Consider the following 26551-nt stretch of genomic DNA (forward strand, 5'->3'; position numbering starts at 1 on the left):
GCGTGGCCGGAAGAAAGATGGACGAAGGCGGAGCCGGGAGAAAACCGCCCAGGGGCTTTTCCCCGATCCGGCATCTTATTTATCTATCCTAACACATCGTCTTTCTACGTCCTGCACGCTAAGAATCTAGAATCCTGGCTACTGCCGCTGCCTTTTCGGACTTCTAGAAATAAAATTATCCCATTCCATTCGCCCAATTACTGCTACATTCACCATGGACAGCCCCCTCCTCTCCCCCGCAAAAGCCCGCCAAGCAGCCATCCAGGCCAAAGACTGGGCGTACGTGAACGCATGGTTGAATCGCCAATATGCCCCGAATTCTGTCCCATCCTTCGAGCGAAACGAAAACACCTTACGAACCTTGCTAGCGCTGGCAGCTGCCAACGACGCCGCGGACGACGAAGCCACCCTCCTCCACCAGGCACGCGAGCAAACGGTCGAGTCCTTCAAGACGCGCGAACGCCAGCTGGTCAAGCAGAAAGAAGAAATATTGGACACGGTGGAGCTATGCCTCGACGACAATGCGCAGCGAAACCTTGACGACATCGCCGAAACGGCCGTGAATTTGAACGCCCTCGGCACGGAGACTACCGACCTCAGTCAATCCGCTATTGAACTCACTAAGGAGGAGTTCGCGACCCGGGAACAGCTGTCTCGGGTGGAAACCCTGCGCAATCATCTGGAAGGGGAGCTGGAAATGCTCCGGGGACAACTCGATAATCTGCACTCCAACCCGGCCTACGAAGCGGCTGCCGATCTCCCAGCGCTGACGGCGGAGTGGACGAGAAGCACGAAGCTGTTGGTTGCCAAGGTCAACGAGTATCAAGACAAGTATACGGCTTTGGAAAGGAATAGGCCGAGGGGCCCGACGCTACAGGAGGTAGTCGCGGAAGAAGAAAACATTACGAGACTCATCGACGCTACGCGGAGACTAGAATCTCAGGTGCGGATGTTTCATGACCTCCCCAAGGACGTCCGGGGTGCTCGTGCCAAATACAAGGAGTTGGAATTGGAACTGGACAACCTCAGGCAAGAACGAGATTCCATGTTTGAGAATCTTATGGGTGGATGATTTTGGAAATATTACGTAAAAGTACATGATCATGAACAGGTTATGAATAGGTAAAAAGGTTATCATTCACATTCCATGAAAGCTAGCTCAACTAAATTACAGTGGGCAGTGCGATCATATCATAACTCGTAAGGGTATTGTGATAGAGTCCGCGATTTAACACGCAACTAGACCTGTGCACAGGACTTAGTTGCCCATGCCGAGGGCATTCTTGACCTTGTCGCCACTGCAATGGGTTAGTAACTTGCTGCAGACATCTTGCGCGGGCAGGGTCGGCTCTTACATGGAGTTCGTGGCTCCGCCGTGAGACTCGTTATCATGGGCGCGCTGGGTCTTGTCAAAGGCCTGCTGCCCGGTGGACTTGCTGTCGTCGGACTGGCCGCCGCGGGCGACACGATCGGTGGTATCGGTGAAGGTTTCCTTGACCTTGTCCTGGGTAGACTTGGTGCTGTCGGGAGTGATCTCCTCCTTAGCCTCTGCGAATGATGTTAGATTGATGTCCGGAAATTAACCGAGTCGAGACAACATACTCTGAGAGAAATCCTTGCGGCCGAAGTCAGACATGTTGATTGAGGGAGTTGTTTAAAGGTCTTGAAATGACTTTGTAGAGTAGATTGGAGTAGAGGTGTTTGCGATTGATTGAATGCAGATGGATGTTGGAATGATGAACGATTCAAGTCGAAGAAACAGCGACCTTATATAGCCTTTGAGTTCCCTCCATCCACGTTATCATCATCTAGTTCCCCGGTTATGACGTCGGTCATTTCCTTTTCCACAGTGATATCCTTGAATGCATATACACTCCATAGGGGCAAAACCAGGACCCCGGAAGGGAAGCCAGCGAATCAAAGCCTATGGATACTAGTCCATCGTCAGGGTGACCTCAGAGGAGCTACTGAATGCAGGGGATCTGGAACTTGGACCATGACGTCGGCGTGACAGATGACGGCTTGAGCTGGAATAATCTGGAACATGGTCGACGGGGATCCAAGGATGGCGCAGGGCGATGATGTCATTCGAATTACCCTGGCATTGCTGTACTGATCCGATATAGCAGGCGGTGACTCCTGGCAGATCATGTGCATATCACGTGCACACACCCAATGCACTAGTCCGTTTCGAGTAAAATTGTTTGGCTGTATAAGGCAGGCGGTGTCGGCAGGCAGTATAGGGCCAGTTGTCCCGCCACGAAGTCAGGCAGTCATGCTCCTTTGCAACTCACCATCTCTTCGTGTGGCATCAAAGAATCTGGTCCTTGACCATCATGTTGATCTGCGTCTGCGATCTTTTTATATCTTTTCTTTGTTCTTCCGCTATCGTTATTCTATAATCGTTCTTTGTGTCTTGATCTGTTATCATCCGTGGTTGGCTTAGGCGCCGATCTACTATCTAGCAACCTCCACTGCGTTATCACCAAAGCAACACGGCCCCGTTTGATCGAGATCGCTGTCAATGCCCTCATCGAATCCCCCACTTTCGAATTGGGATTTCACTCCGGTGATTAACCTCCTCCGTTCGCCTACGTACAGCGGCGGTGATCAGGCGGGATCTTCTCGCCACTCTGATTCTCTCGCCACGCCGGTTGGCAAAGAGACTGCCGAACATGCTACCAGTTCTAGTGCCTCGGTGCCCAGCATAAACAGGGGCTCGGGGGACAGCGCTGCACCCCAACTAGGTGACTTTGGGTCTCTCTGGGGCCTTCTCAGAAATGCCTCACCGCCGACTGCTCGCAGTGAAGCTCGAGCCGAATCTCACCCAGAAGCCCGAGTGCAGGTCGCTCAACGACCTGCGGAGCAGGTCAAACGACTTGAGATCCTCCAGCGGCCTTCCAACAAGAGCAAGGGCGGTAGCCCACCGACTCCTCTCAAGATTCTCAAACGTCCCTCGAACAACAGCAACAACAACAACAACAACACCAACAACAACAACAACAACAATGGCACCGCCAATAATGACGACAGGGCCCGTGCGACCCCCGCCAAGCCCATTCCTATTCCCAAGAGCATCCCGAAAACACCGCAAGTGGTTTCCCAACGCAAGCCGTTTGGAACCGCTCAACATGCGAATCGAGCCTTCTACGACCCGAACTCGTCTGAGAGCAATGCAGAAGGGGAGTCAGATGGCGTCTTTGACACGCCATTGAACAAAAGCCGTGCTTTTGTTATGGTTCCTCCCCAGGTGGGTGCAACCGCAGCCACTTCTGAGCCATTTGAGACTCCGCCGTCTTCCTTCGACGAGCTGGACGGGGCCCTTACCCCCAAAGCCGTCAATCGACTACCCAGAAATGGGTCCACACCGGCACTGCCTACCTCCCGCAAATCGGCCAAAGAGCGACAAGTCAGCCTCCTGACCAAGCTCATGACGAATTTCCCTGAATATGCCGAAACCGTAGCTCAGATGGGGCAGCCGACTCAGTCCCAAGCGGACGCCGTCCGCTCGCGCCCTATCCATGTTTTTGTCGACATGTCTAATGTAAGTCCTTTGGCGCGCTCGATCTGTCTTGTACTCACTAACGGTCTGGAACAGATTATGGTTGGGTTCCACGACGCCGTAAAGGTATCGCGAAACATCGCCATCACAACGAGAATCCGTCGACTTCCTCTCTCGTTTAAAAATTTCTCTCTCATTCTTGAGCGTGGCCGGCCCATCGCCAAACGGGTCCTCGTTGGCTCGGATCGCTTCGCGGCGATCAACGAAGGTGAACGCCTCGGCTACGAGGCCAACATCCTGGACCGCGTCCACAAGGTCAAACACCTGACGGCCCGGCAGCAGCGGTTCCGCAAGAACCCGTCTGCGCGGGCCGGCTTGCACGATGCCGTCGGTGGCAGCGGGTCTGAAACGAACGATGCCCCCGACGGCAGCGGCGGCGAGCGGTGGGTCGAGCAGGGTGTGGACGAAATTCTACACCTGAAGATTCTCGAGAGTCTGTTGGACACGGACGACCCGGCGACGATTGTGCTGGCCACGGGCGATGCAGCCGAGGCGGAGTTTTCCGGCGGGTTCATGAAAATGGTCGAGCGCGCGTTACGGCGCGGGTGGAACGTCGAGCTGGTTAGCTTTTCCAAGGTGACGAGCAATGCCTATCGCCGGAAGGAATTCCGGGCGAAATGGCGGGATCAGTTCCAGGTTATGGCGCTGGATGGGTATATTGAGGAACTGTTGATGTGATGTTGATCATCATGCATGATTATGCACAAGCTTTAGAGCGGGGACAAACATTACCACATTATAAGACTGGATCTACATCCAACGGTGTATTCCGTACATAGCCTGATAATACACGAATCCTCTACAATCTATTTTCATAGAGACACGATGAATTTAGCATCCCGTTCAATCGATAGTAGTGCACCGTAGTTTGGAGTATACAAATTCTTAGGCCCGCCATGTTGACGGCTCTCCTAATCCGGTTAGCGTATCGCAAGATCACGTTCCGATAAGCGATAACGACCCCGCCATAAGATTCACGTTCATCGCAAGGCTGCATCACCTTCTTTTCTATCTCTACTTCTCATTCCCTCAGTCGAACCTGTCAATCAGCTTTCTTCGCAGCTCTGAACATCCTTTTTGCTTCACCACTCAAGAGCACCGCTCCAACCACTCCCCACAATGGCCACCTTCACCGAACAAGCTTACTACGGAGGAGCCATCAAGGGCATCATCCCGCAAGGCTGGATGGATTCAAGGTGAGTCACGCCTCAGAGGCGTCACTACACGCCCATACACCATCAGTGCCACAAAGACAGAGAAATGCTAACAAATCATAATAATAAAGCACATTCCGCGAAGTCCCCGACCACCAAGAAATCTTCCTCTCGCCCACAACGCTCTCCTCCCAAATAATCGAACTCAACAGCCGCGTCTCCCCCGACGAAGCCCTCGCCCACTCCACCGGCAGCACCACCACCACCACCCCCGACCTCGCCGCCGCCCTCTACCACATCCACGACGTGTGCGACAACGAAGACACCCTCGAGATCACGCAATCCCCTTACCCAGTGACCATGGCGCGCATGCGCTCTGTCCCGGGCGTGACGGCCTACCGCGGCGAGGCGACCATTACCTCCCGCAATAGCGGCAGTGACCGCAACCGCAACCGGGACGGATCGGTTGGTGGAGCGGCGGCGGGGTCGAGTACAGAGGGCGCGCTGACGACGCTGACGAGCTGCTTCTTTTTGTTGGTGCGGTTGGCGGCGCAGGAGACGGATTTGTTGGTGTTTGTTAATGTGCCGAGGAAGGAGTTTGAGGCTGCGAGGGATGAGGCGGGTTTGGAGCGGGAGGAGGAGCTGGCGAGGGGGATTGTGGGGGGTTGGTGGAGAGGTTGGAGGTTGTTGATTGGGGGTTGTTTGTTTGATTTTCTACTCCCTTTTTGCGGTTGCTTTTTTTTTTTTTTTTTTTTTTTTTGGTTCTTAATGTTGGGTGGGTTTCTGGGAGGCAGCTTATGGATGGATCGACAGCTGATGGCGTTGTATAGCTATGGAAAGGAAATGAGTGAGATGGTGGGATATGCAGGATCTGCTGGACTGAGAATCGTCATATGGAAGACATTATATATAGCACAGCACTTAGATAGATAGATAGGTATATAGATTAATCAACACATATCCACATGCTATTTCTTATTCAAACCCAGCCCCTGATATTGCAGGCTATATATTCCCGGCACTTAGGCATAGGCGTATAATTATATATATAGATATGTATACACTCCCTAGGTTATAGGGGTAGGTCAGCTCAGTGGGCTGACTGGCAGGAGTAAGTCACGCGTGTCTCCCTTATGCTAAGCAAAAGAGAGAGAAAAGATAGACAAGGTTGAATACAATGAAGTAGATGGATAGTTGACTCCACTTGAATCACATATAGCGGATTTGTTAATGTGAGCATAGTGGTCTCTTATATAAAGAGACCGATAGGAACCCTATCAACGAATATCAAATTGGCTTGATAGATATTCCAAACACGGCGACAATTTAAACCAGGCTAGATGCTAAACAACAACGCTACCTAACACCAAGTCCATACAAACAGCCAAACAACAACCAAGAAGAAAGAAAACAAAGAAGGAAAAAAGGTTATGCTCAACTCCGTCCCTCCAACTCCATCCCAAACAGCTTCTGCGGAAGCGCCGGCATCCTCTTCCTCGGCGACACATTACGCGGCTTAGGCTTAATCTGCTGCAGCGAGCCCTTGCAGAGACCGCAGCGAGAGCGCGCAGGGTCAATACTCTTGGAGTGGCGCCCGTAGTTCTGGCTGCAGTCGACGCAGCTCCACACGTACTTGAAGTCGATCTTGTAGCTGTGTTTGGTGGTGACTTCGACGCGGCCGCCGCCGTAGATGGGGTGGTCGTGGAGGGCGTTCTTGCAGCGTCGGCCCCACTGCTTGAAGCTCTCACCGTGCGGGTTGTTGTGGATGTTGGAGATCATGAAGTTCGCTAGGTGGCAGTATTCGTGCGCGATGGTGTTGATTAGCCGGTGTTCGTTGTCGATGATGCGCTCGGCGAGCTCGATTCCGGCGGTGTGTTTTGCCGTTGGGTCTTGCGTTGCGTCTGTGCATGTGGAAAGGGAGCTCTTCTTTCTCTCGCGCCGCCAGCTGGCTCGGCCTGCGGTTGTCTGGAGTGTCTTGCTCCAGCTGATGCGTATACCGCCGGTTGCGCTGGCCATTTGCTGTAGGCGGCCGTCTGTGACGAGGTCGTCGAGCGTCTGCAGGAAGTGCTCTGCGACGCTGGCTTTCCTGCCGTCAAAGTCCTTCTTGGCTGCTGCTACGGCCCTCCGCTGGGCGACTTCGGCTTTCTTTAGGGCGGTTTTGCTGGGCGTGCGTGAATCTTTGTTGGTGGTGGTGATGGGGTAGCTGCTGCGCGGCATGATATCCATATCGGCCTCGGGGTCGGACTCGTCGAACTCTTCGAGCAGCTTGTTCGCTTTGCGTGGAGAGTGCTGGTCGACCCAGTCGTTGGTGATCTGCTCGCTCCAGAAGGCGTCAACGCTCTCGCGGAACGGCGTCGGTGGGACGGCGACTCTTTCTTTGGTCGGGGACCGGAGACCCTTCTTGGATGGGCTGGATGGGGGTGTCTCCAGCACGGGCTGCATTGGTTTCTTTGGCTTCTGTAGAGGAGACTCGGGCTCTACCGCTGTGCTAGGAGATTGTCAGTATTGAGTGGGTTTCTGAATCTTGGGTTGGGGGGTGCGAACAGGAACAGGTCATTTTGTAGCTGGGACGAGGGGTCATCGTCTTCCAGCTCCCGCTGTAACTTGAATGAAGTGTCGTCGTTATCATCTAGACTCAAACAATTCACTCTGTCCGAGAGACTGGTATTTTTCTGAAACAGGCGTCGGGGGGTGACACCCGTCTGTGGTGGGGGCAGAGTGAATGCAGAAGGCAGGGAAGGCTCCAGCTGCAGATCTTGCTTTTGTGGTGAATTCACCAACGCCTTCAAAATCTCCGCCTCCGGGTTTGGACGCCTCCCCCTGACCAGTTTGCGCCGGGGCTGCGGCGGGGTGGGCGCTTTAGGGCTGTCTTCTTCTTCCGCTGTCTCACCATCAGAGCTGCCGTGATAGCTAGGCTCGTCATCATCGCTGACAATAAAGTCATCGAGCGAGTCCGAGCCGCTGTCATCGTCCTCTGACTGCTGTCGGTATCCCACGAACCGGGAGTTACCTCTGCCAGCTGCAGGGGCATTTCTTCTAACCGGTGAGCGCTGAGCAGAAGCACCCGACGAGCTCCGGCTCAGACTCGGCGCATCCACCTGCTCCTCTTCTTCCTCCTCGACGGGGTCATTCTCTTTGTCATGATCGTATGTCTCCGATTTTGGGGTGGGCCGGCTGCGCGGTGGTTGTTGGTGTCGACGGAGGAGGGAGTTGACGCGGGATAGCTTCAGCGGGTCTGAGGACTTATTGTCGGACGAGGTTCGAGATGAGCTGCTAGTTCCCTCTGTATCACTAGATGCGTCGTGTTCGGAGAAGATGTCAAACGAGGTGCTTGACACCGTACCGCTGCGTTGATGGCGGCTACGGCCGCTAGACGCTGGCTTGTCTGTGGTTCGGACGGACTTGCTGCGAGTCACTGACTCTTTTGGCACTGGGCGTGTGTCTTCATATTTGGTTTGCAGGTATGTCTTGGGCCGGTTCTCGCCGGAGCTTCGAGTGTTTAGGCGGGCCATGGTGGTTCGCGGGGATATACCCGGGCAGTGTGAAGGATACTAGATGTTAGTAAATGCTGAGGTCGGAAGTTATATGGGTGTAAAGATATTCCCCGAGTAGCAGATGCAGGACAGCCTTGATATATGGAATTGGGAGTGAATGACTGCATTATGTTGGTGATTGAAGTGAAGATGAAAGAGAGGTGGTTGGCAGGGCAACAGGGGTCTCCACTGATTGGCAGTGATATATCACGACGGTCTCTTTTATTTCCAAGACATGCCTAAGTCTGTGCTATCTACGTGGCGAATCACTAACAAGAAACAGGTAGCACTACTAGAAAAATGATTACAATTATCAAATTAAAACAAAATTCATAGCCCAACCAAGACAGTTGGAAACAAAAAAGAAAAGTCAGGCCCGAGCCGCGGATCGAACGCGGGACCTCTCGCAGATATGCTTGGGGTTTAAATCCCTAAGCGAGAATCATACCACTAGACCACCCGGGCTAACTGATGGAAGAGGGTTTCCTATCAAATTACAGAATCTTGCTTGTCTCATCTCTGCTGGTTTTCACTACATCACTATCCATATATACCATGGATTTTGCTAGTGAATTGTTACTTTAGTATAGCATTATTATGTCGAGTTATTTATATATGTATCTAGTATGGGTTATCAATACCCAAGTAGTAGAGCTAGGTACATATTCTCCGCAATAAATATCCATCCAAGATATATCAACCGTACACAGCATCAGTACTATATATTCGAGGCAGAACCCGCCATCCCCTACTGAACGAAACACACCACTTACTGAATACACCCAACCCCCCACACTAGAGACCACAGCATGGAAACAAATCAAGCAAGATACCAATAAAGCCATATGCATATGGATACTGTCCAACCTTCTCCCCCACCTTCCACAAAAAGATAACTCCATACATACAGAGCACAGCAGTATCCTTCCTCCCCCTCCACTGAAGCCAGTGTTGTATAAATGTAGCCTCGAAAGTGTAAACCACTCATGCTACACGAATGTATCATGAATTGTCAGAGCGGGTTGTACACCTGTGGCATGTGACGGTGCGAGTATGTGTCATGGAGGTCTTACCGTCTACTCTCGTGATAGAGCGGTCGTCGTATTCGTATTCGAAGGGAAAGCCTAGGGATCTCATAGGGTACTGTACCAGTGCTAGGAAGTCTATCACAACATAGTACCACCTACAGAGATAGTCGGGGAGATAAAGATAAACGAGAAGTCAAACAAAGAAGAGCATTTCTATTTCTATCAAACGCCGCGCAGGCTGGGATCGAATACATACAAATCAACTAAGATTAAGAAACCAAGAGAATATAGATAGATAGATAGATAGATAGATCGATTACCACGTAGTCTCTACCACAACCGCGGGGGAGGTCTTTGCATGCGTACGGGGCGTGTACGCCGAGTTAAAACGGAACAATGAAACCAGGTTGAGCTAAAGCGGAGCAATCACAGGAGAACAAGTCTCCTGCTGGTGTAGACCACATCTCTAATTAAACGTGCGTGAAAAGTGGGGGAAGAAGAGAGAAATGTAAGAAAAGGTTGGATAATAAGAAAAGCCGTTTACAGGAGGATCATGCCCGCACCGGCGACCATGGCGGTGACGACGTAGGCACCGATGTGGACGAAGCCGACGTTGACGCTGCTGGGGGCAACGACGAAGGCGGCGCCCTCGGAGCCAGAGGCGGAGGCCTCGGAGCCCTCGGAGTCGGAGCCGCTGGCGCCGGACTTGATGGTGCCGGTGCCCTTGGCGCCGGCCTCCTTGAGGAGGGAACCGCAGGTGCCGCTGGGGCTCTTGGCGGACTTGGTCTCGGCGGCGCCGTTGAAGTCACAGGCCTTCTCGCCGTTGCCCTGGGCCTTCTGCTGCTCGTAGTAGCGGTTCATGGCGAAGGACAGCTGCTGCTTGGTCTCGCAGACCGAGTAGGCGCCGTACTCGCCCTTGGTGGCGTTGCCGCTGATGCCGTCACAGACGCCGTCGTAGCCGCAGACGGTGCCGAAGACCTTGTCCAGCTTCTTGTCCTCGATGTCGTCCTTCAGGGCGCAGCCCAGGCTTTCCTCCATGCAGGAGCAGAGATCCTCGTTGGGGGAAGGAGGCAGAGGGCTGGAGGTCGCGAGCCACTTGTTGTTGACCTCGGGGCACTTCTGGAGGGCGGTGTTGGTGGGCTTGTACGCATCCATCTTGGTACCGGAGGGAGTGGCCTTGGCGAGCTCCTTGGAGAGGTAGCTGTAGTCCTCACGAGGCTTGGCCTTGCCGTCCTCGACCTTAACCAGACCTGTCGATAGAGTTAGAACGATGGTCTGCAACACCGTAAGGGATGATGGTTAGAACATACCGTAGTCGTTGTCCTCCTGGAAGTACATGTAGACGATACCACCGGACCAGACGTTGGACATCTGGGGACCGTACAGGGCCTCGACCTCGGAGAACTTGCGGGGCTTGACGGCGTTGCAGCCGTACTCGGCGAAGAAGACGGGAACGTTGTAGTCCTTGAACTCCTTGGTGCGGACGTCGAAGCCGGACTTCTTGAAGCTGGAGTCACCGCACCACGAGTAGATGTTGTAGCCCCAGAAGTCGATGCTCTCGTCCTCGTCCTCGCAGTTGAAGTAGTCGGCCATGTCGTTACGGATGTCAGAGTCATCGCTGGTGGCGTAACCAACACCCATGGGGCGGTAGTTCTTGGACTTGATGTAGGCCTTGGTGTCACGGACAGCGGCCTTGACGTAGGCGCTGGCGTCTGTGGTCTTCTTGTCGTTGGAGACCTCGTTACCGGCGAAGAAACCGATGACGTTCTTGTACTGGGCCAGCTCGTCCACGACGGAGGTGTAACGCTTGTAGAGGTCGTTGTCCCACTTGGCGTCCTTGCGGTTGATGGACTCGCCGGGCGAGGACAGATCGGAAATGACGTAGATGCCGGCCTCGCTCAGGAGATCCATGCACTCCTTGTGGTCCTTCTTAGGGTCAATCGCGTACACACGGATGGCGTTGGCACCGAGCTTCTCAAGCATGGGGACGTCACGCTTGCAGGACTCGGCGTCGGCCAGAGGATCCTTGTAACTGTTAGGCCCGCCGCTAGTGGACTCCTCTGTTCAAAGTCAGTGTCCAATTCCTGGAAAGACATGGCTCATCAATCTTACCCTGATAGGCAACACCACGGATGTAGCTGTGGTTGACGTGGTTAGTATACAGCGACCGAGTTCGAGTCAGGTACGTGAGTTCCATACAATTGCTCTCCCTTGTTCTCATAGAAGAATTTGGAGCCCTTGATGACGATGGGGTCCAGGTCGGCAGCAGCGACGGTGCTGGCGAACAGCGCCGCACCGGCGACGACGTTGGAGATCTTCATGATGTAGTTTCTTGCTTCTTCTGTTCAACAGCAGATGGCGAATTGATCAGATACCAGACCAGGGTTTCTGACTGTACTGTAGAGATTTATCCTGGATACCAGGTTGTGTGATTGTGTTTACCAACGAAAGGCTGAGACCCAAAATGGATGTCTCGATAAAAAAGAGTGTATAAAAAAAGATCGCACCAAAGGAATGACTTGCGACCAACAATAAGCAAAAAAAGTGAAAAGTAGGTGAAGAAAAACTTAAGAAAAAAGAAAGACAGCGGGTGATGTGTATATATCTACAAACAAAAAGGACGGTCGCCACGAGGGCCTTCAGTTCTTCTATGTAACCGACGGATCCAACTCAGGGACACACAGGGTGAGCAGGACCTCAGGGACACAATTTCCTTCCGTTGTGCTGGGGCCGCCGACCGTCAGAGACGGCACAGTTCTCAGGGTTAATCCACCATGGTCTTCTCCTAAGGACATAGATTGATGTTGATCAGTGGTGATGGGCGGTGATTGACCCTTCTGGAGGCTGTCATTTGTTCGACGGGATCCCAGATTCACCCACATGAGAGGATGCTCTGATATCAGAGGCCGCAGGAACACGCAATCCAGACCCACTCTCAAAACCGATCAGGGGTGAAAGCGCCCAAGGACCAGAAGCTTAACTTATCGGCGGGCGTCCACCCCCTCTTCTTAGGTTGTGATATATATAGCGAAGCCCCGTACATTAGGAGTATCCCATAGAATCTCTGCCAAAAGCAACGCCGGTGTTTGTCCCACAGAGTCGCGCCGCTGATCAAAGGATGTGATCATTCGAAGGGCACCACTCTCCTGAGTATGGCCCCATCTAAGGATTTGGGGCTCATTGGGTGGGAGACTGCGAGTGTCGCGTCCGCGATATGCAAAGAGCGCACTCGGTCGCTGAACACGGGATGTTACTCACCACATCAGCTTTCCCCGAATCTTGGGTATGAATATCACGATAATCATGACACCGTCCAGGAAAGATGATGTTGCACCGACAACTGTCTGGAATAGAGTGGCTCTGTGGCTACGACGTATGCATTTTGGGGTACACTTGCGCAAGCTTCGTTCTGCATGCGGTGCCTCCAGGGCGCTCTCGGCCTCAATGGCTCCCGTTATTACCATGAGGCATTCATCCAAGGTTGGTTGCCTTGCTCATAAATTCAACAGTGCCGATCTCGTAGGCTAGACGACCAGTCCACAGCACACGGTTCGACGCTTGTGTGGCGAAGCATCTCATCCAGACGATGTGAGTGGTAGACAGTGGAGGTCGATCCAGGTCCCAAAGTTCCTTAAATGATGATCATTCCTCCTTGGTCGGTGGACCATGGCTCGATATTCAGACCGCGGTACCCTTCAAAATCGAAGCACTCCCTCGACATGGGAGGAGGGTCTAGAAGAACATACGTTGTAGAAAAAGCTTGGTCTGTTTGATTGGAGTTTCATATCAATGATGAGAGTCTGGAGTCTGGAATCGAAAGAGGTTGTTGACCTGCCCCCGTTTCTTCTGTCTTCTTCGGTTCAAGAGGGGACAATCATGTGGAGGGGCGGGTGTAGCTACCAGTGGATTACTAATACCCTGTTGGGTAAGATCGTCAACTGGTGGATTGTGCCTGCATCAAGATAATGCTATTGATTCCATCACCTGTCAGCACAATGTCATCATACCGATCACACTTTAGGATGGGAATATCCAATACTTGTAGAGACCAAAAGACAAGTCAATAGAATATGAATATAATTAGAATCAATAAAGGGGGGATCATTGATAATGATACTCCTCTTGTCATGATATTGCTGCATTAATCAGGAGTGGTCCCAGTGAGTAGACGGGAGAAGCCGATTCGAGGACCGTCATCCAACATGAAACACCAGCCCCTTTTCTTTTCCCCCACCACCCCCTGGGGCTTTCTTAGTAATCTGGGATCTTTCAGGCACCTCCCTACCTGGCGACTGTTACTGTCTTTAGAATATGGAGTAATCTGGACGGTGATTATGTTTATTACTTCTCCATATTGCTGTCCTCCATTTCGCCACCTCAGGCTGACTGCTGTTAAGGGGGTGCGACTATCCGATTGGCCTGAGGCCCCAGGAACGGATTTATCCCTTAATCCTCTTCATCTGCATGAAACGGACTAATCCACCATTGAGTCCCACCATCCAGTCTGTCATATTCTGGACATGTATCAATTCATTTGTGATCCTGGTAAGGTAATTCTAATTCTAATTCACATGATGGAGCCAAGGAAAATTATATTAGAGTATCAATGGGATGATAGTGCCCTTCTAGAACGCCGGTCCATCCCACTTTTTATTACCGCTATCGTTGAGATGTTACAGACCAGATCGACCTATATAAATAGTATGGCCTGCAAGGATACCATCATACCAGTTTCAGGGCCGATCCAGACATGTGCCAGACGATATTTTTATCTTGAGGGATGTTCAACCCTCCTTTTGAGGGGTTGGATAAAAAACACACAGATGGGAAATGAAAGACAGGGTTATGTTGACGAGACGAGGGGTGGTACGGCCGTGTTAAGTTCCGTGGTTGTTGTATCAATATTAATAGGATTATTGAGATCTAGTGCGGATAATCGCTGGGTACGATATTCTTGGAAACGTCCCGGATTACCTTCAGATGGATCCGTTACTCAGGGCTCACACACTAGATTCTCGCTTCCAACGTCATTGTATCTCCAGGAACAAAGTGGTCGGAAATGCATAAATCGACCTCGAGAGGCGGTCTGTCTTAGTGTCGACTCGGGAACCCGTACATAGCAACGATCCTAGGTGATTCTCCTGGATACCCGATCGGCTTGGTATGTTGGCTGGGAATGATGGTGGCGTAATTTTAGGTATGTGGGCCCAGAGTCAGCGAAATTTTGAACCACCAACCTGGAGGTAATTTACAGAATCCAAACAGATCAGAAAACAAAAAAAGTACTTCTGTATCCGTTGAACTCAATCTCCATCGGCGAGGTGGCCATTGTCCTATTGTTCTGAATTTCTAATAAAATCCATCCGACGGTGGAGCTGCCTAAGCGGACCAGACAGCAATCCGACAGAGTTGTCCCTCCGTTCAAGAGACCAAAGAGTATTGCGGCCGTAGATCATCCTAGGCTAGACTCGCCGAGGTCGAGGCTCTTTCATTCTTTTTCATTGGGTCCGGCGATGGATTTGATTGCCATTTGCCAACAGGAATGGCCGCAGGGGACAGAAGGCCACTTCATCCACGCTTAAACTCTTTCAATCATGAGTCGGTCGGGACCTCAGCCATGGAATGGACATCACATTGACTGGGATCGTGGTTGGTATCTGAGACAGTTGGCAACTCTCCATACTAGTCGATACTAGTCGGTTGTATGTTTAGTATGTGACAGGTGCCCAAGTCCCGGTGGCCATGGAAGTCTCCCTCAAGAATAATCAGGCCAAACACCGCACTATCGATGAAGAATGACGATGTTTCAGAGGGGAACGCAGCGGATCGGTCCCTTAGTCAATGGACTCTATGGCTTGTGGACTAACTAGATTTCATCTCGCAACGGCCGGGTGGGTTCCGTCCGAAGCTTTCCAGCGCACAAGGCTTGGAGTGCAAAAGCTTGGAGTGCAGCCAAGGGGACCGAAACTGGATTGCAGCAAATGCGATCGAGATTCGATCCAGTGCGCATCCTTCCCCTATTGTTTTGAACATGCGTAATATATTCGTCAAGACAAGACGACAGGTCGCATATCCGGTGGCAGGGCTTTTCCATTGGAAGGCTCCCGGGTGGCAAATCTGGTGGATTGTCCAGCTGCATGCGAAGATGGGAAGGTCGTTTGGAACACACACCCCCCGTCTCCATCCTGTGTCCTTGTGTGTTCCGTAGGTCATTGGAGGCAAAAAGTCAAGTAAAAATAGATAAGTAGCTGATAATCGTAAAACATGTTTATTTTTGATTTATCATCATTCGATAGAGACTCCGGCTTCTCCGCTCGTGGGATACTATAGTAGGTATAATCGGTATTGTTTTGTTGATTTCTATGCTCTTACCTGTCCGATGTACGGAATATGGCAGTGTGTGTTTGGTACTGACCGTACCTTGGTACCGACTGGAGGAATACACTACTAAGTTATCAAGTTGTTCCAAGGAACTGTCCAAAGAGTAACAGGACTGGTTCAGGAACCAGGTCGTCCATGGATATGGATACCAACCCCATTATGATTCGACATCTGCTCTCTAGACGAACACCACAACAAACAAAGAACCACGTAGCGACGCATTCATCAAGTATGGAACGATTGACTCGAGCGAGAGTTTGCTGGGGGAACAGGCAATGGATCCTCCCCATCCCTTCATACCAAATTCTCTGGAAAGGTAAACAAAACCATGTAATAACACGAACCACCATCATTACCAATCAATACCCATCGTGTATCACCTCGGTATTATTCCTTACCCTTCCATCAGATGGAACAAGTCTCTGGAGTCGGTGGGTCGGGTCTCAGGGGCCGCTCATGATTTCCCAGGAATCCCGGACCCATGTAGCCAGTAATGTGATGCCAATCCACCGCTTGCCCCCCCTCTGATTCTCGAGGCTCACTAAATTGGAAAGTTGGAAGGTTCTCTCGTTCTCTCTCCCAGTTGCTTCAGCGGGGTGTTCGACCACGACGACCCAAGGCATCCTCTGTAAACATGTGGAGTACCGCAAGTTTTGCATAATCCAGAAGGGGAGGTAAGCCGGCCACAGACACGAATCAATGGAGAGGATGTATGGAGTACTGTAGGATGATGCAGCAGTACTGCAAACAGACGCTTTACGTACCCGCGCCCACGTAACTATAGACCCTGTCAGCGTGGACAGCGTTCAGGCCGCCCCAGTCAAGGGAAGGGTCCTCCGTACATCAGGAGTTGTACTCTGTACCTGCTCCAGGGAATGTCTTTCTCTCTTACTGGCTTGAGCCACCAGGAAAACGGGGGAAGAACCCGCACCAGCCTTCCAATAAAGGGAGGTTGGTGGCTTGTCGGAGTTGAGAGTACAAGCTACGTATGGTAGGGTACGTTGCTTGGCTGTATATCTGGTATCTGAAGGTACCAAAATAACCGCGAGGTACACGTGGGCGTGTTATGTTCGATCCTGATGTAGGTACGGAGTACCTCGAGGCTGCCTACATGAAGTAATGCATGTATCTTACTGCTAGTAACGATGTAATACCAAATACGTGAATTACGCAGCTCTCCTATCAGCGCGTGGTAACTGGTTCCAGTGATGTATTATTATTATGGTTTTCCCTGTCTGGTCTCCTTCGGTCAACTTGAATACTTGAATACCATTTACCATACGATGTGTACACTCTTTGTGAGGTAAATTAGCAGATCCAGATCCCAAAATAACCACAATCTCCTCTTTCGCCCCCCTCCTCCTCTTCAGTCTTTTCCCTGCTGGGTTGGTCAATCGATTCCCTTTTGACTATCCCCGTCCAACTCAGGCCCTGTCCTTTTCCCTCCCCTACGTTAGCACCCGTTCATCCTGACCCTCTCCAGCTTCTTTTGGGTCCTTTCTTTCCTTTTGGTTCTTCCCTTATTATTTTTTTTTGGGGGGGTTCCTAAGTTCGCTCTTTTGATTGTTCTGTACCCGAAACTTACATCGACACCTACTTACTGCCTACCAACTACATCCCTTCCTTCCTTCTTTCTCGCCTTCGTTTTAAGGAAAGAAGAGGGAGATCGTTGTGGGAATACTTGCAGCAGCTACAAGCACCCAGCCTTGTCGGTGTTGAAGGCTTGTTCTCTTCCTTTTTTTGTTCTTTTTTTTTTTCTCCCTCGCTACATCATCCGCCCCCCAACCCCCTTCCATTCGTTATACAACACCTCGACAACAGCACGCCCTAGCGACGTCGCGTTGATATTCCATCAAATCTTGGTGTGTTTCGATTTCGCCGATTTCGCGTTCGAACAGTCTGGAACTGGTGCGTCCGAGAGAGATCGCCACGGATTCACAGCGCGCTGGGTTGATTGCGGCTTCTACAACCCTCCTGTGTACCGCATCCACCGTTCCATCGACTTTATGTCCTAATATTATTCAACGAACCGCTCAATTTAATTTTAATGGGTCTTGACTGTTGTAAGTGTCCTTTTGTTGCCGTTTTTGCCGTTTTGAATTAGGAGACAGGGCGCTAACGGTCTATGCCTTGAATAGGAACAATAAACAAGAAACATAATACTGTCGACGGTACAGTCATAGTGGCTATCTAGCATGTCAGGCTATCAAGGAGGCCACTACGACGATGGCTACGGCCATCAACAAGGCCAAGGCCAAGCCCAAGGCCAAGCCCAAGGCCATGGGGATTCCTATTACCAGGATGACCACGGTCAGGGTTATTATGACCCTCATGATTACGGCGATGGGTACTACGATCAAGGGTAAGTGATGGATGGGAGCATCGTCTTGTGGTGATGTACATGGCCAGCTGACCCTCGCAGTGGTTATTACGGCGATGGAGCACAGGCCGGGTATCACCCGGATGGTGGATACTACGATGCCGGCCACCAGGACGAATACTATGGCGACCAGTACTACGACCAGGGTGGCCGAGGAAGACGCCGTGGTGATTCAGAGGAAGATTCCGAGACCTTTAGTGATTTTACCATGAGGTCCGAAACCGCTCGTGCGGCCGACATGGATTACTATGGCCGCAATGATGATCGGTACAACAGCTACGCCGACAGCCAGTATGGTCGGGGATACGGTGGCTACCGTCCTCCGTCCTCGCAGATCTCCTACGGTGCCAACCGGTCGTCGGGTGCTTCGACTCCAGTCTACGGCATGGAGTACGGAAACGCCTTGCCGGCGGGTCAACGGTCCCGCGAGCCGTACCCCGCGTGGGCGTCCGATGGCCAGATCCCGGTCTCCAAGGAAGAGGTCGAAGACATCTTCCTCGACCTGGTCAACAAGTTCGGCTTCCAACGGGACAGCATGCGGAACATGTACGACCACCTCATGACGCAGCTGGACTCGCGTGCGTCGCGGATGACCCCCAATCAAGCCCTCCTGTCTCTCCATGCGGACTACATCGGCGGTGATAATGCCAACTACCGACGCTGGTACTTTGCTGCCCATCTGGATCTGGACGACGCGGTCGGCTTCGCCAACATGAAGTTGGGCAAGGCGGATCGGAAGACACGCAAGGCCCGCAAGGCAGCCAAGAAGAAGGCCGAGGAAAACCCGGAAAATGTCGATGAAACCCTTGAAGCCCTCGAGGGCGACAACAGCCTCGAAGCCGCCGAGTACCGCTGGAAGACCCGGATGAACCGCATGTCCCAACACGACCGGATGCGCCAGGTCGCCCTGTTCCTTCTGTGCTGGGGTGAGGCCAACCAGGTCCGTTTCCTGCCCGAGTGTATCTGCTTCATCTTCAAGTGCGCCGACGACTTCTACAACTCCCAAGAGTGCCAGAACCGTGTCGAACCGGTGGAGGAATTCACCTACCTGAACGAGGTGATTACGCCCCTCTATCAGTTCTGTCGCGACCAGGGCTATGAGATCCTGGAAGGAAAGTATGTCCGTCGCGAGCGCGACCACAACAAGATCATTGGTTACGATGACATGAACCAGCTCTTCTGGTACCCTGAGGGCATCGAGCGCATTGCCTTTGAGGACAAGACGCGTCTGGTCGACATCCCACCCGCCGAGCGGTGGACCAAGCTCAAGGATATCGTCTGGAAGAAGGCCTTCTTCAAGACATACAAGGAGACCCGTTCGTGGTTCCACATGGCCACCAACTTCAACCGTATCTGGGTCATCCACTTGGGCTCTTTCTGGTTCTTCACTGCATACAACGCTCCGACCCTGTACACCCACAACTACCAACAGCAGATGAACAACAAGCCGCCGGGCTCGTGGCAATGGTCTGCTGTCGGTTTCGGTGGTGCCCTCGTCGCTTTCATTCAAATCTTCGCCACTATTATGGAATGGATGTACGTCCCTCGACGCTGGGCCGGTGCGCAGCACTTGAGCAAGCGTCTCATGTTCCTCCTCGCTGTGTTCATCGTCAACCTTGCGCCTGGTGTCGTAGTCTTTGCCTTCAAGGACAAGGTCGGGGAGACCCCCGCCTTGATTATCGGTATTGTGCACTTTTTTGTCGCTCTGGCTACCTTCTTCTTCTTCGCGGTCATGCCCCTGGGTGGCTTGTTCGGCAGTTACATGAAGAAACATGGCCGCCAGTACGTCGCGAGCCAAACCTTCACCGCGAGCTTCCCCCGTCTGAAGGGCAATGACATGTGGATGTCCTACGGTCTCTGGGTCTGCGTTTTTGGTGCCAAGCTGGCGGAGTCGTACTTCTTCTTGACTCTGTCTTTCAAGGATCCCATTCGCATCTTGTCCCCCTTGAAGCTCCGCCAATGTGCTGGTGTCTTGTACATTCCCAACAAGCTCTGCCACGCCCAGCCCCAGATTCTTCTCGGCCTGATGTTCTTCATGGACTTGACTCTCTTCTTCCTCGATAGTTACCTGTGGTACATTATCTGCAACACGGTGTTCTCGGTTGCGCGCTCCTTCTACCTGGGTGTGTCCATCTGGTCGCCCTGGAGGAACATCTTCTCTCGCCTTCCGAAGCGTATCTATTCGAAAGTCTTGGCCACCACCGACATGGAGATCAAGTACAAGCCCAAGGTCCTAATCTCGCAGGTTTGGAACGCCATCATCATCTCGATGTACCGGGAGCATCTCTTGGCCATTGATCACGTCCAGAAACTGCTCTATCATCAGGTTCCTTCGGAGCAAGAGGGCAAGAGAACTCTTCGCGCACCGACCTTCTTTGTTTCCCAGGAGGACCAGTCTTTCAAGACCGAGTTCTTCCCGGCCGGTAGCGAAGCCGAACGTCGTATCTCCTTCTTCGCCCAGTCCCTCTCCACGCCTATGCCGGAGCCTCTCCCCGTCGACAACATGCCCACGTTCACCGTGCTCATCCCGCATTACGGCGAAAAGATCCTGCTTTCGCTCCGTGAAATTATTCGTGAAGACGAGCCCTACTCGCGTGTTACTCTCTTGGAATACCTCAAGCAACTCCACCCCCATGAGTGGGACTGCTTCGTGAAGGACACCAAGATCCTGGCCGATGAGACCTCCCAGTTCAACGGCGAGTCCGAGAAGAGCGAGAAGGATGTGGCGAAGAGCAAGATCGATGACCTTCCGTTCTACTGCATTGGTTTCAAATCTGCTGCCCCTGAATACACGCTGCGAACCCGTATCTGGTCTTCCCTGCGCTCTCAGACCCTGTACCGTACTGTCTCTGGATTCATGAACTACAGCCGCGCGATCAAGTTGCTGTATCGTGTGGAGAATCCCGAGGTCGTGCAGATGTTTGGTGGCAATTCCGAGAAGCTCGAGCGCGAGCTCGAGCGGATGGCCCGCCGGAAGTTCAAGATCTGCGTTTCTATGCAGCGTTATGCCAAGTTCAACAAGGAAGAGCGTGAGAACACCGAGTTCTTGCTCCGTGCCTACCCCGATCTTCAGATTGCCTACCTGGATGAAGAAGCACCGCTTGAGGAGGGTGAGGAGCCACGCCTCTACTCCGCTCTGATTGATGGCCACTGTGAGCTGCTGGACAACGGCATGCGCAAGCCCAAGTTCAGGATTCAACTCTCCGGCAACCCTATCCTTGGTGATGGCAAATCCGACAACCAGAACCACTCCATTATCTTCTACCGCGGTGAATACATCCAGGTGATCGACGCTAACCAGGACAACTATCTCGAAGAGTGCCTGAAGATTCGTAGCGTGCTGGCTGAATTTGAAGAACTGACCACCGACAATGTCTCGCCGTACACCCCTGGTATCCCGACCCAGAGCACCGAACCCGTCGCCATTCTCGGTGCCCGTGAATACATTTTCTCCGAGAACGTTGGTGTTCTTGGTGACGTTGCCGCTGGTAAGGAACAGACGTTCGGTACCTTGTTCGCGCGTACTCTGGCCCAGATTGGAGGCAAGCTTCACTATGGTCACCCGGATTTCCTCAACGGTGTTTTCATGACTACTCGCGGCGGTATCTCCAAGGCGCAAAAGGGTCTTCACCTGAACGAAGATATTTACGCTGGTATGACCGCTCTCTGCCGTGGTGGTCGCATCAAGCATTGCGAGTACTTCCAGTGTGGTAAGGGTCGTGATCTGGGTTTTGGCTCTATTCTCAACTTCACCACCAAGATTGGTACTGGTATGGGTGAGCAGATGCTCTCTCGCGAGTATTACTACCTTGGTACCCAGTTGCCTCTGGATCGCTTCCTGTCTTTCTACTATGCCCATCCTGGTTTCCACATCAACAACATGTTCATTATGCTTTCGGTGCAGATGTTCATGATCGTCTTGGTCAATCTGGGAGCCCTCAAGCACGAGACGATTACTTGCACCTACAACCCCGATCTGCCTATCACCGACCCCCTGAGACCCACATTCTGTGCCAACCTCGTACCGGTCGTGGACTGGGTCAATCGCTGTATTATCTCCATCTTCATCGTGTTCTTCATTTCGTTCGTGCCCCTGGCCGTCCAGGAATTGACCGAGCGAGGTGTCTGGCGCATGGCAACCCGTTTGGCCAAGCATTTCGGTTCTTTCTCTTTCATGTTCGAGGTGTTCGTGTGTCAGATCTACGCCAACGCGGTGCACCAGAACTTGTCGTTCGGTGGTGCCCGCTACATCGGTACTGGGCGTGGCTTTGCCACGGCGCGTATTCCGTTCGGTATCTTGTACTCGCGTTTTGCGGGCCCTTCGATCTACGCGGGCGCTCGCTCGCTCCTGATGCTGCTGTTCGCCACTTCCACCGTCTGGACTGCGTCTCTGATTTGGTTCTGGGTGTCGCTTCTTGCGTTGTGCATTTCGCCCTTCCTGTTCAACCCTCATCAGTTCGCCTGGAACGACTTCTTCATTGACTACCGTGACTACCTGCGTTGGCTCTCGCGTGGTAACTCTCGTTCGCACGCCTCGTCCTGGATCGGTTTCTGCCGCTTGTCCCGTACCCGTATCACGGGCTACAAGCGCAAGCTTCTCGGTGTTCCTTCCGAGAAGGGGTCCGGCGACGTCCCCAGGGCCCGTATCTCGAACATCTTCTTCGCGGAGATCCTCGTGCCCTTGGTTCAGGTTGCCGTCACGCTTGTTCCGTTCCTGTACATCAACTCTCGGACTGGCGTTACGAACAACAAAGACAAGGCGTACAATGCCCTTATCCGTATCGCGATTTGCGCCTTTGGACCGATTGCGATCAACGCCGGTGTCGCCGGCGTCTTCTTCGCCATGGCGTGCTGTATGGGCCCGCTCCTGAGCATGTGCTGCAAGAAGTTCGGTTCTGTTTTGGCTGCCATTGCCCACGCCGTCGCTGTTGTCATTCTCCTTGCTATCTTCGAGGTCATGTTCTTCCTCGAACAGTGGTCCTGGCCTCGTATGCTGATGGGAATGATCTCCATGGCTGCCATCCAGCGGTTCATCTACAAGCTGATCGTGGCTCTTGCGTTGACCCGTGAGTTCAAGCATGATCAGTCCAACATCGCGTGGTGGACCGGTAAGTGGTATAGCATGGGCTGGCACTCCATGTCTCAGCCGGGCCGCGAGTTCCTGTGCAAGATCACGGAACTGGGTTATTTCTCTGCGGACTTTGTGCTGGGACATTTGATCCTGTTCATCATGCTGCCCGCTCTCTGCGTTCCTTACATCGACAAGTTCCATTCCGTCATTCTTTTCTGGCTGCGACCCAGGTATGTTCCTCCCTTTTCCATGTCCCACGGGCACTAGTGCTAATGCCAATCAGTCGTCAAATCCGACCCCCGATCTACTCCCTCAAACAGTCCAAGCTACGAAAGCGGAGAGTCATCCGTTTTGCTATCCTCTACTTTGTCATGCTTGTCCTCTTCCTTGTGCTCATCATCGCGCCGCTGGTCGCCCGTACTATCAAGTCTCTGAGCTTGCCGGACATCCCGATGCAACTTTTGCAGCCCTTGGATGCGAACAACAATGACACCGTTGCTAGCTACACGGGTAGCAACCTTCCGAAAGGATTCAAGGCCTGGACGCCCAGTCCTCCGTCATAGAGGCCGGTCCGCTCCTTCCCTTCACGTTAGCACCGCATTTTGCTGCATTCCTTCTTTTTTCTTCTTTTTCTTGCCCCCCCATCTTCAGAAATGGAATTATGGAAATGAGCTGTATAAAGTAACCAGCGCCCTGACGTTGTTGCTGCGTCCCATACATTTGTCGCGTGTTCTCTTTCTTGTCTTATCTGAGCGCACGGATCTTTGCCGTCGCCAACATTAATGGGTGCGATCTTTGTTAGCTGTTGTATTCTCCAGGTGTCGTGTGTTACTGTCCCTCATGTATGTGATTATTAGACTTGCAAATTCTTTCTTGTTCTCTTTTGTTTAAGGCAGTCCTTTTAAAGATGATCTTCTTGTAAATCCTGAGCCGAGGCCCGTTTGGCGTGATAGGACACCCCTGTACCCCGTAGTCGCGCTTGAAGAGACTAGTGCAACCTGCAGAAGGTCAATCATGGCAGTAAAAAACACCATGCAGTAGAACAAACGTAGGAAATCAAAAAAAGAAAGCCCGTCAACACTTGACTGTAAGGGCGCAGGGGGGTCACGTGCCACCACGCGAGGATCCGGAAATCGATCGCTGGTGCCTCGACCTTCTCCGTGTCCACTCCGTCCGGCACGTCTACTCTTCTTGCTGCAACTCTCATTTTTCTGACCGTCTCTCCTTTCTTCACTTCTCATGGTATCCTAATGATTCTTCTGGTGACCCAATTTATCGCTCTCTGAATTAACCCCCCCGATCTGGGCGCTGCTGCGTGCACACTGCCCGCCATGGACATCCAGGAGACCCAGCGTCTCTTGTCAGAGTACCTGCACGAACTCTCCAATCTCTTCCATCGGCTCCCCGGCTCAGCCATCTTCCTGCGCTACGTCAAGTCGAGTTATCAGAATGATCCGATCCGTTCCGCCGTCGAGTTGTTCCTGTTCCTCTTCGCCGTTCGCTATCTCCTTGCCCCCAAGTATTCGACCAAACCGGGCGTAGTCCAGCTCTCCGAGGATGAGATCGACGATTTGGTGGACGAGTGGACGCCGGAACCCCTGGTCGGGAAGCCGAGTGCGCTGGAGGAGATGGAGGTGGATAAGCGGACGGTGATTGTCGGGTAGGAATATCTTCATCCATGTGTTGCTTCGTCGTTGTCGCGAAACACGGGCTGGTTGTATGCTGACGTTGTCGGAATCCCGGAATAGGCCCGTCGGTCCCAAGTCAAAATTGTCGAATGGCCGGACGGTTACGAATCTCGGCTCTTACAACTTCTACAACTTTAATACGAACGAATCGCTCAAGGAAAAGGCTATCCAGACGCTCCGGAACTATGGCGTTGGCCCTTGTGGCCCCCGCGGTTTCTACGGTACTCAGGACGTGCATATGAAGACGGAGGCTGATGTGGCGTCTTTCCTTGGGGTCCCTGATTGTATTATCTACGCCCAGGCTTTCTCGACCATTTCTAGTGTGATTCCGGCGTTCTCCAAGCGTGGGGATATCATCGTGGCGGATAAGGGTGTTAGCTTTGCGATCCGAAAGGGTATCCAGATCTCTCGCAGCATCGTTCGGTGGTATGAGCATAATGACATGGAGGATTTGGAGAGGGTACTTGCCAAGGTCACTAAGGAGCAGGCCCGCAAGCCTCTCACCCGGCGGTTCATCATCACTGAAGGCCTGTTTGAGTCGTACGGCGACTTGGTTGACTTGCCTAAGATTGTGTGTTCCCTCCCAGCTTCATTCGCCGTAGAAATGGCCAGGACAAAGCTGACTGTGGAGTTTAGATCGAGCTGAAACTCAAGTACAAGTTCCGACTTATCCTAGACGAGTCGTGGTCGTTTGGCGTCCTCGGAAGAACCGGACGGGGCGTGACGGAGCACCAGAACGTGGACGCGGCGGAGGTTGACATGATCGTGGGCTCGCTGGCCGGCCCGTTGATCGCGGGAGGTGGCTTCTGCGCCGGTTCGGAGGAGATCGTCCACCATCAGCGCATTTCCGCGGCCGCGTACACTTTCTCCGCCGCCCTGCCGGCGCTCCTCTCGACTACTGCCAGCGCCACGATCAACATGCTCCAGAACAGCCCCGAGACCGTGTCCCAGCTGCGCGAGTATACCAAGACGATTCGGGCCCAGCTGGATCCCCGGAGTGATTGGGTCTATTGCATGAGCGCACCGGAGAACCCGATTTTGCTGCTTGTTATCAAGCCGGAGGTTGTTTCTGCTAAGAAACTTTCCATTGATGATCAGCAGTTTCTGCTGCAAGATGTTGTTGACGAGGTACGTTCATCTCTGTCTTTCTTATTCCCCTTTTCTTCTATCCCGTCCTGTGTCTAACAATTCGATGCAGTGCCTTGCAAACGGTGTCCTCATCACCCGTTTGAAGACCCTCCAGGACAACTTCGAACCCAAGCAGTTCATTCCACCGGCATTGAAGGTGTGCGTGACGACCGGCTTAACAAAGAAGGAAATCGAGAAAGCCGGGACGACGATCCGCCATGCCGTCACCAAGGTTCTCAGCAAGAAGAAATAAACGCTGTGTACGCCTTTGATCTCTTGGAAGATTCGACCACGAAAACTCATGCTCCGATGACGCTTGTTGCCCCCCCCCCTCATATCTCCCTATGTCTTAATTTCCTCCCTTCGTCCCTTGTACATCTTTCTTCCGACCCTGTTGTAAGCACAGTTCCCATATGGTCGTCATACCCACCAGGATGCCGTTTACTCCCCGAGGATGGGCGGGCATGTTCGGACTGCATTGACAGCAGAGAAAAACAAGCGGTCACCTGCCGCGGGTTCACTTTCCGGTTGACGAATAATTCGTCGAACTTATTCTGTACTGCACATTATTAGAGAATATTTTGTTTAATATGAATTTTTATCCTTTCTTCACAGTGATATCATCA

General features: G+C 52.4%; 8 protein-coding genes and 1 non-coding gene across 9 annotated transcripts; 5 read left to right on the top strand and 4 right to left on the bottom strand.

Annotated features, from left to right (window-relative positions):
• Positions 1-191: 191 nt before the first annotated feature.
• On the top strand, positions 192-1298 carry P168DRAFT_287850 (uncharacterized protein). The gene has a single exon (XM_024836660.1). It carries the CDS (start codon positions 215-217, stop codon positions 1070-1072), a length of 858 nt encoding a protein of 285 aa, XP_024695952.1. The 5' UTR covers positions 192-214; the 3' UTR covers positions 1073-1298.
• P168DRAFT_315871 (heat shock 9/12 family protein) lies at positions 1259-1636 on the bottom strand (the record flags this gene model as incomplete). Its single annotated transcript, XM_024839943.1, has 3 exons — positions 1259-1298; positions 1356-1548; positions 1603-1636. 3 exons carry the CDS (start codon positions 1634-1636, stop codon positions 1259-1261), a joined length of 267 nt encoding a protein of 88 aa, XP_024695953.1.
• Positions 1637-2299: 663 nt separating this feature from the next.
• On the top strand, positions 2300-4365 carry P168DRAFT_302305 (uncharacterized protein). The gene is made up of 2 exons (XM_024838645.1): positions 2300-3544; positions 3599-4365. The coding sequence occupies exons 1-2, from the start codon at positions 2525-2527 to the stop codon at positions 4238-4240; spliced, it is 1662 nt and encodes a 553-aa protein (XP_024695954.1). The 5' UTR covers positions 2300-2524; the 3' UTR covers positions 4241-4365.
• A 235-nt stretch (positions 4366-4600) lies between these two features.
• On the top strand, positions 4601-5563 carry mog1 (Ran GTPase-binding protein MOG1; the record flags this gene model as incomplete). Its single annotated transcript, XM_024840896.1, has 3 exons — positions 4601-4758; positions 4848-5380; positions 5547-5563. The coding sequence occupies exons 1-3, from the start codon at positions 4682-4684 to the stop codon at positions 5561-5563; spliced, it is 627 nt and encodes a 208-aa protein (XP_024695955.1). The 5' UTR covers positions 4601-4681.
• Positions 5564-5956: 393 nt separating this feature from the next.
• On the bottom strand, positions 5957-8338 carry P168DRAFT_324785 (uncharacterized protein). Its single transcript, XM_024840897.1, has 2 exons — positions 7261-8338; positions 5957-7204 (listed from the first exon to the last, which is right to left on the bottom strand). The coding sequence occupies exons 1-2, from the start codon at positions 8226-8228 to the stop codon at positions 6151-6153; spliced, it is 2022 nt and encodes a 673-aa protein (XP_024695956.1). The 5' UTR covers positions 8229-8338; the 3' UTR covers positions 5957-6150.
• Positions 8339-8622: 284 nt separating this feature from the next.
• P168DRAFT_t40 lies at positions 8623-8714 on the bottom strand. Its single transcript has one exon. It is a non-coding gene; the product is annotated as a tRNA-Pro (tRNA).
• Positions 8715-9817: 1103 nt separating this feature from the next.
• On the bottom strand, positions 9818-11598 carry P168DRAFT_295238 (glycoside hydrolase family 72 protein; the record flags this gene model as incomplete). The annotated part of the gene is made up of 4 exons (XM_024838023.1): positions 9818-10527; positions 10588-11337; positions 11390-11415; positions 11477-11598. The coding sequence occupies 4 exons, from the start codon at positions 11596-11598 to the stop codon at positions 9818-9820; spliced, it is 1608 nt and encodes a 535-aa protein (XP_024695957.1).
• A 6556-nt stretch (positions 11599-18154) lies between these two features.
• On the top strand, positions 18155-23834 carry P168DRAFT_94610 (1,3-beta-glucan synthase). Its single transcript, XM_024842230.1, has 2 exons — positions 18155-23339; positions 23393-23834. Exons 1-2 carry the CDS (start codon positions 18247-18249, stop codon positions 23670-23672), a joined length of 5373 nt encoding a protein of 1790 aa, XP_024695958.1. The 5' UTR covers positions 18155-18246; the 3' UTR covers positions 23673-23834.
• Positions 23835-24284: 450 nt separating this feature from the next.
• Positions 24285-26533, top strand: lcbA (serine C-palmitoyltransferase subunit lcbA). The gene is made up of 4 exons (XM_024836661.1): positions 24285-24769; positions 24858-25368; positions 25434-25925; positions 25996-26533. Exons 1-4 carry the CDS (start codon positions 24441-24443, stop codon positions 26176-26178), a joined length of 1515 nt encoding a protein of 504 aa, XP_024695959.1. The 5' UTR covers positions 24285-24440; the 3' UTR covers positions 26179-26533.
• Positions 26534-26551: the final 18 nt, after the last annotated feature.

The sequence above is a fragment of the Aspergillus campestris genome (assembly GCF_002847485.1).
Source record: "Aspergillus campestris IBT 28561 chromosome Unknown P168scaffold_2, whole genome shotgun sequence".
Classification (NCBI taxonomy): domain Eukaryota; kingdom Fungi; phylum Ascomycota; class Eurotiomycetes; order Eurotiales; family Aspergillaceae; genus Aspergillus; species Aspergillus campestris.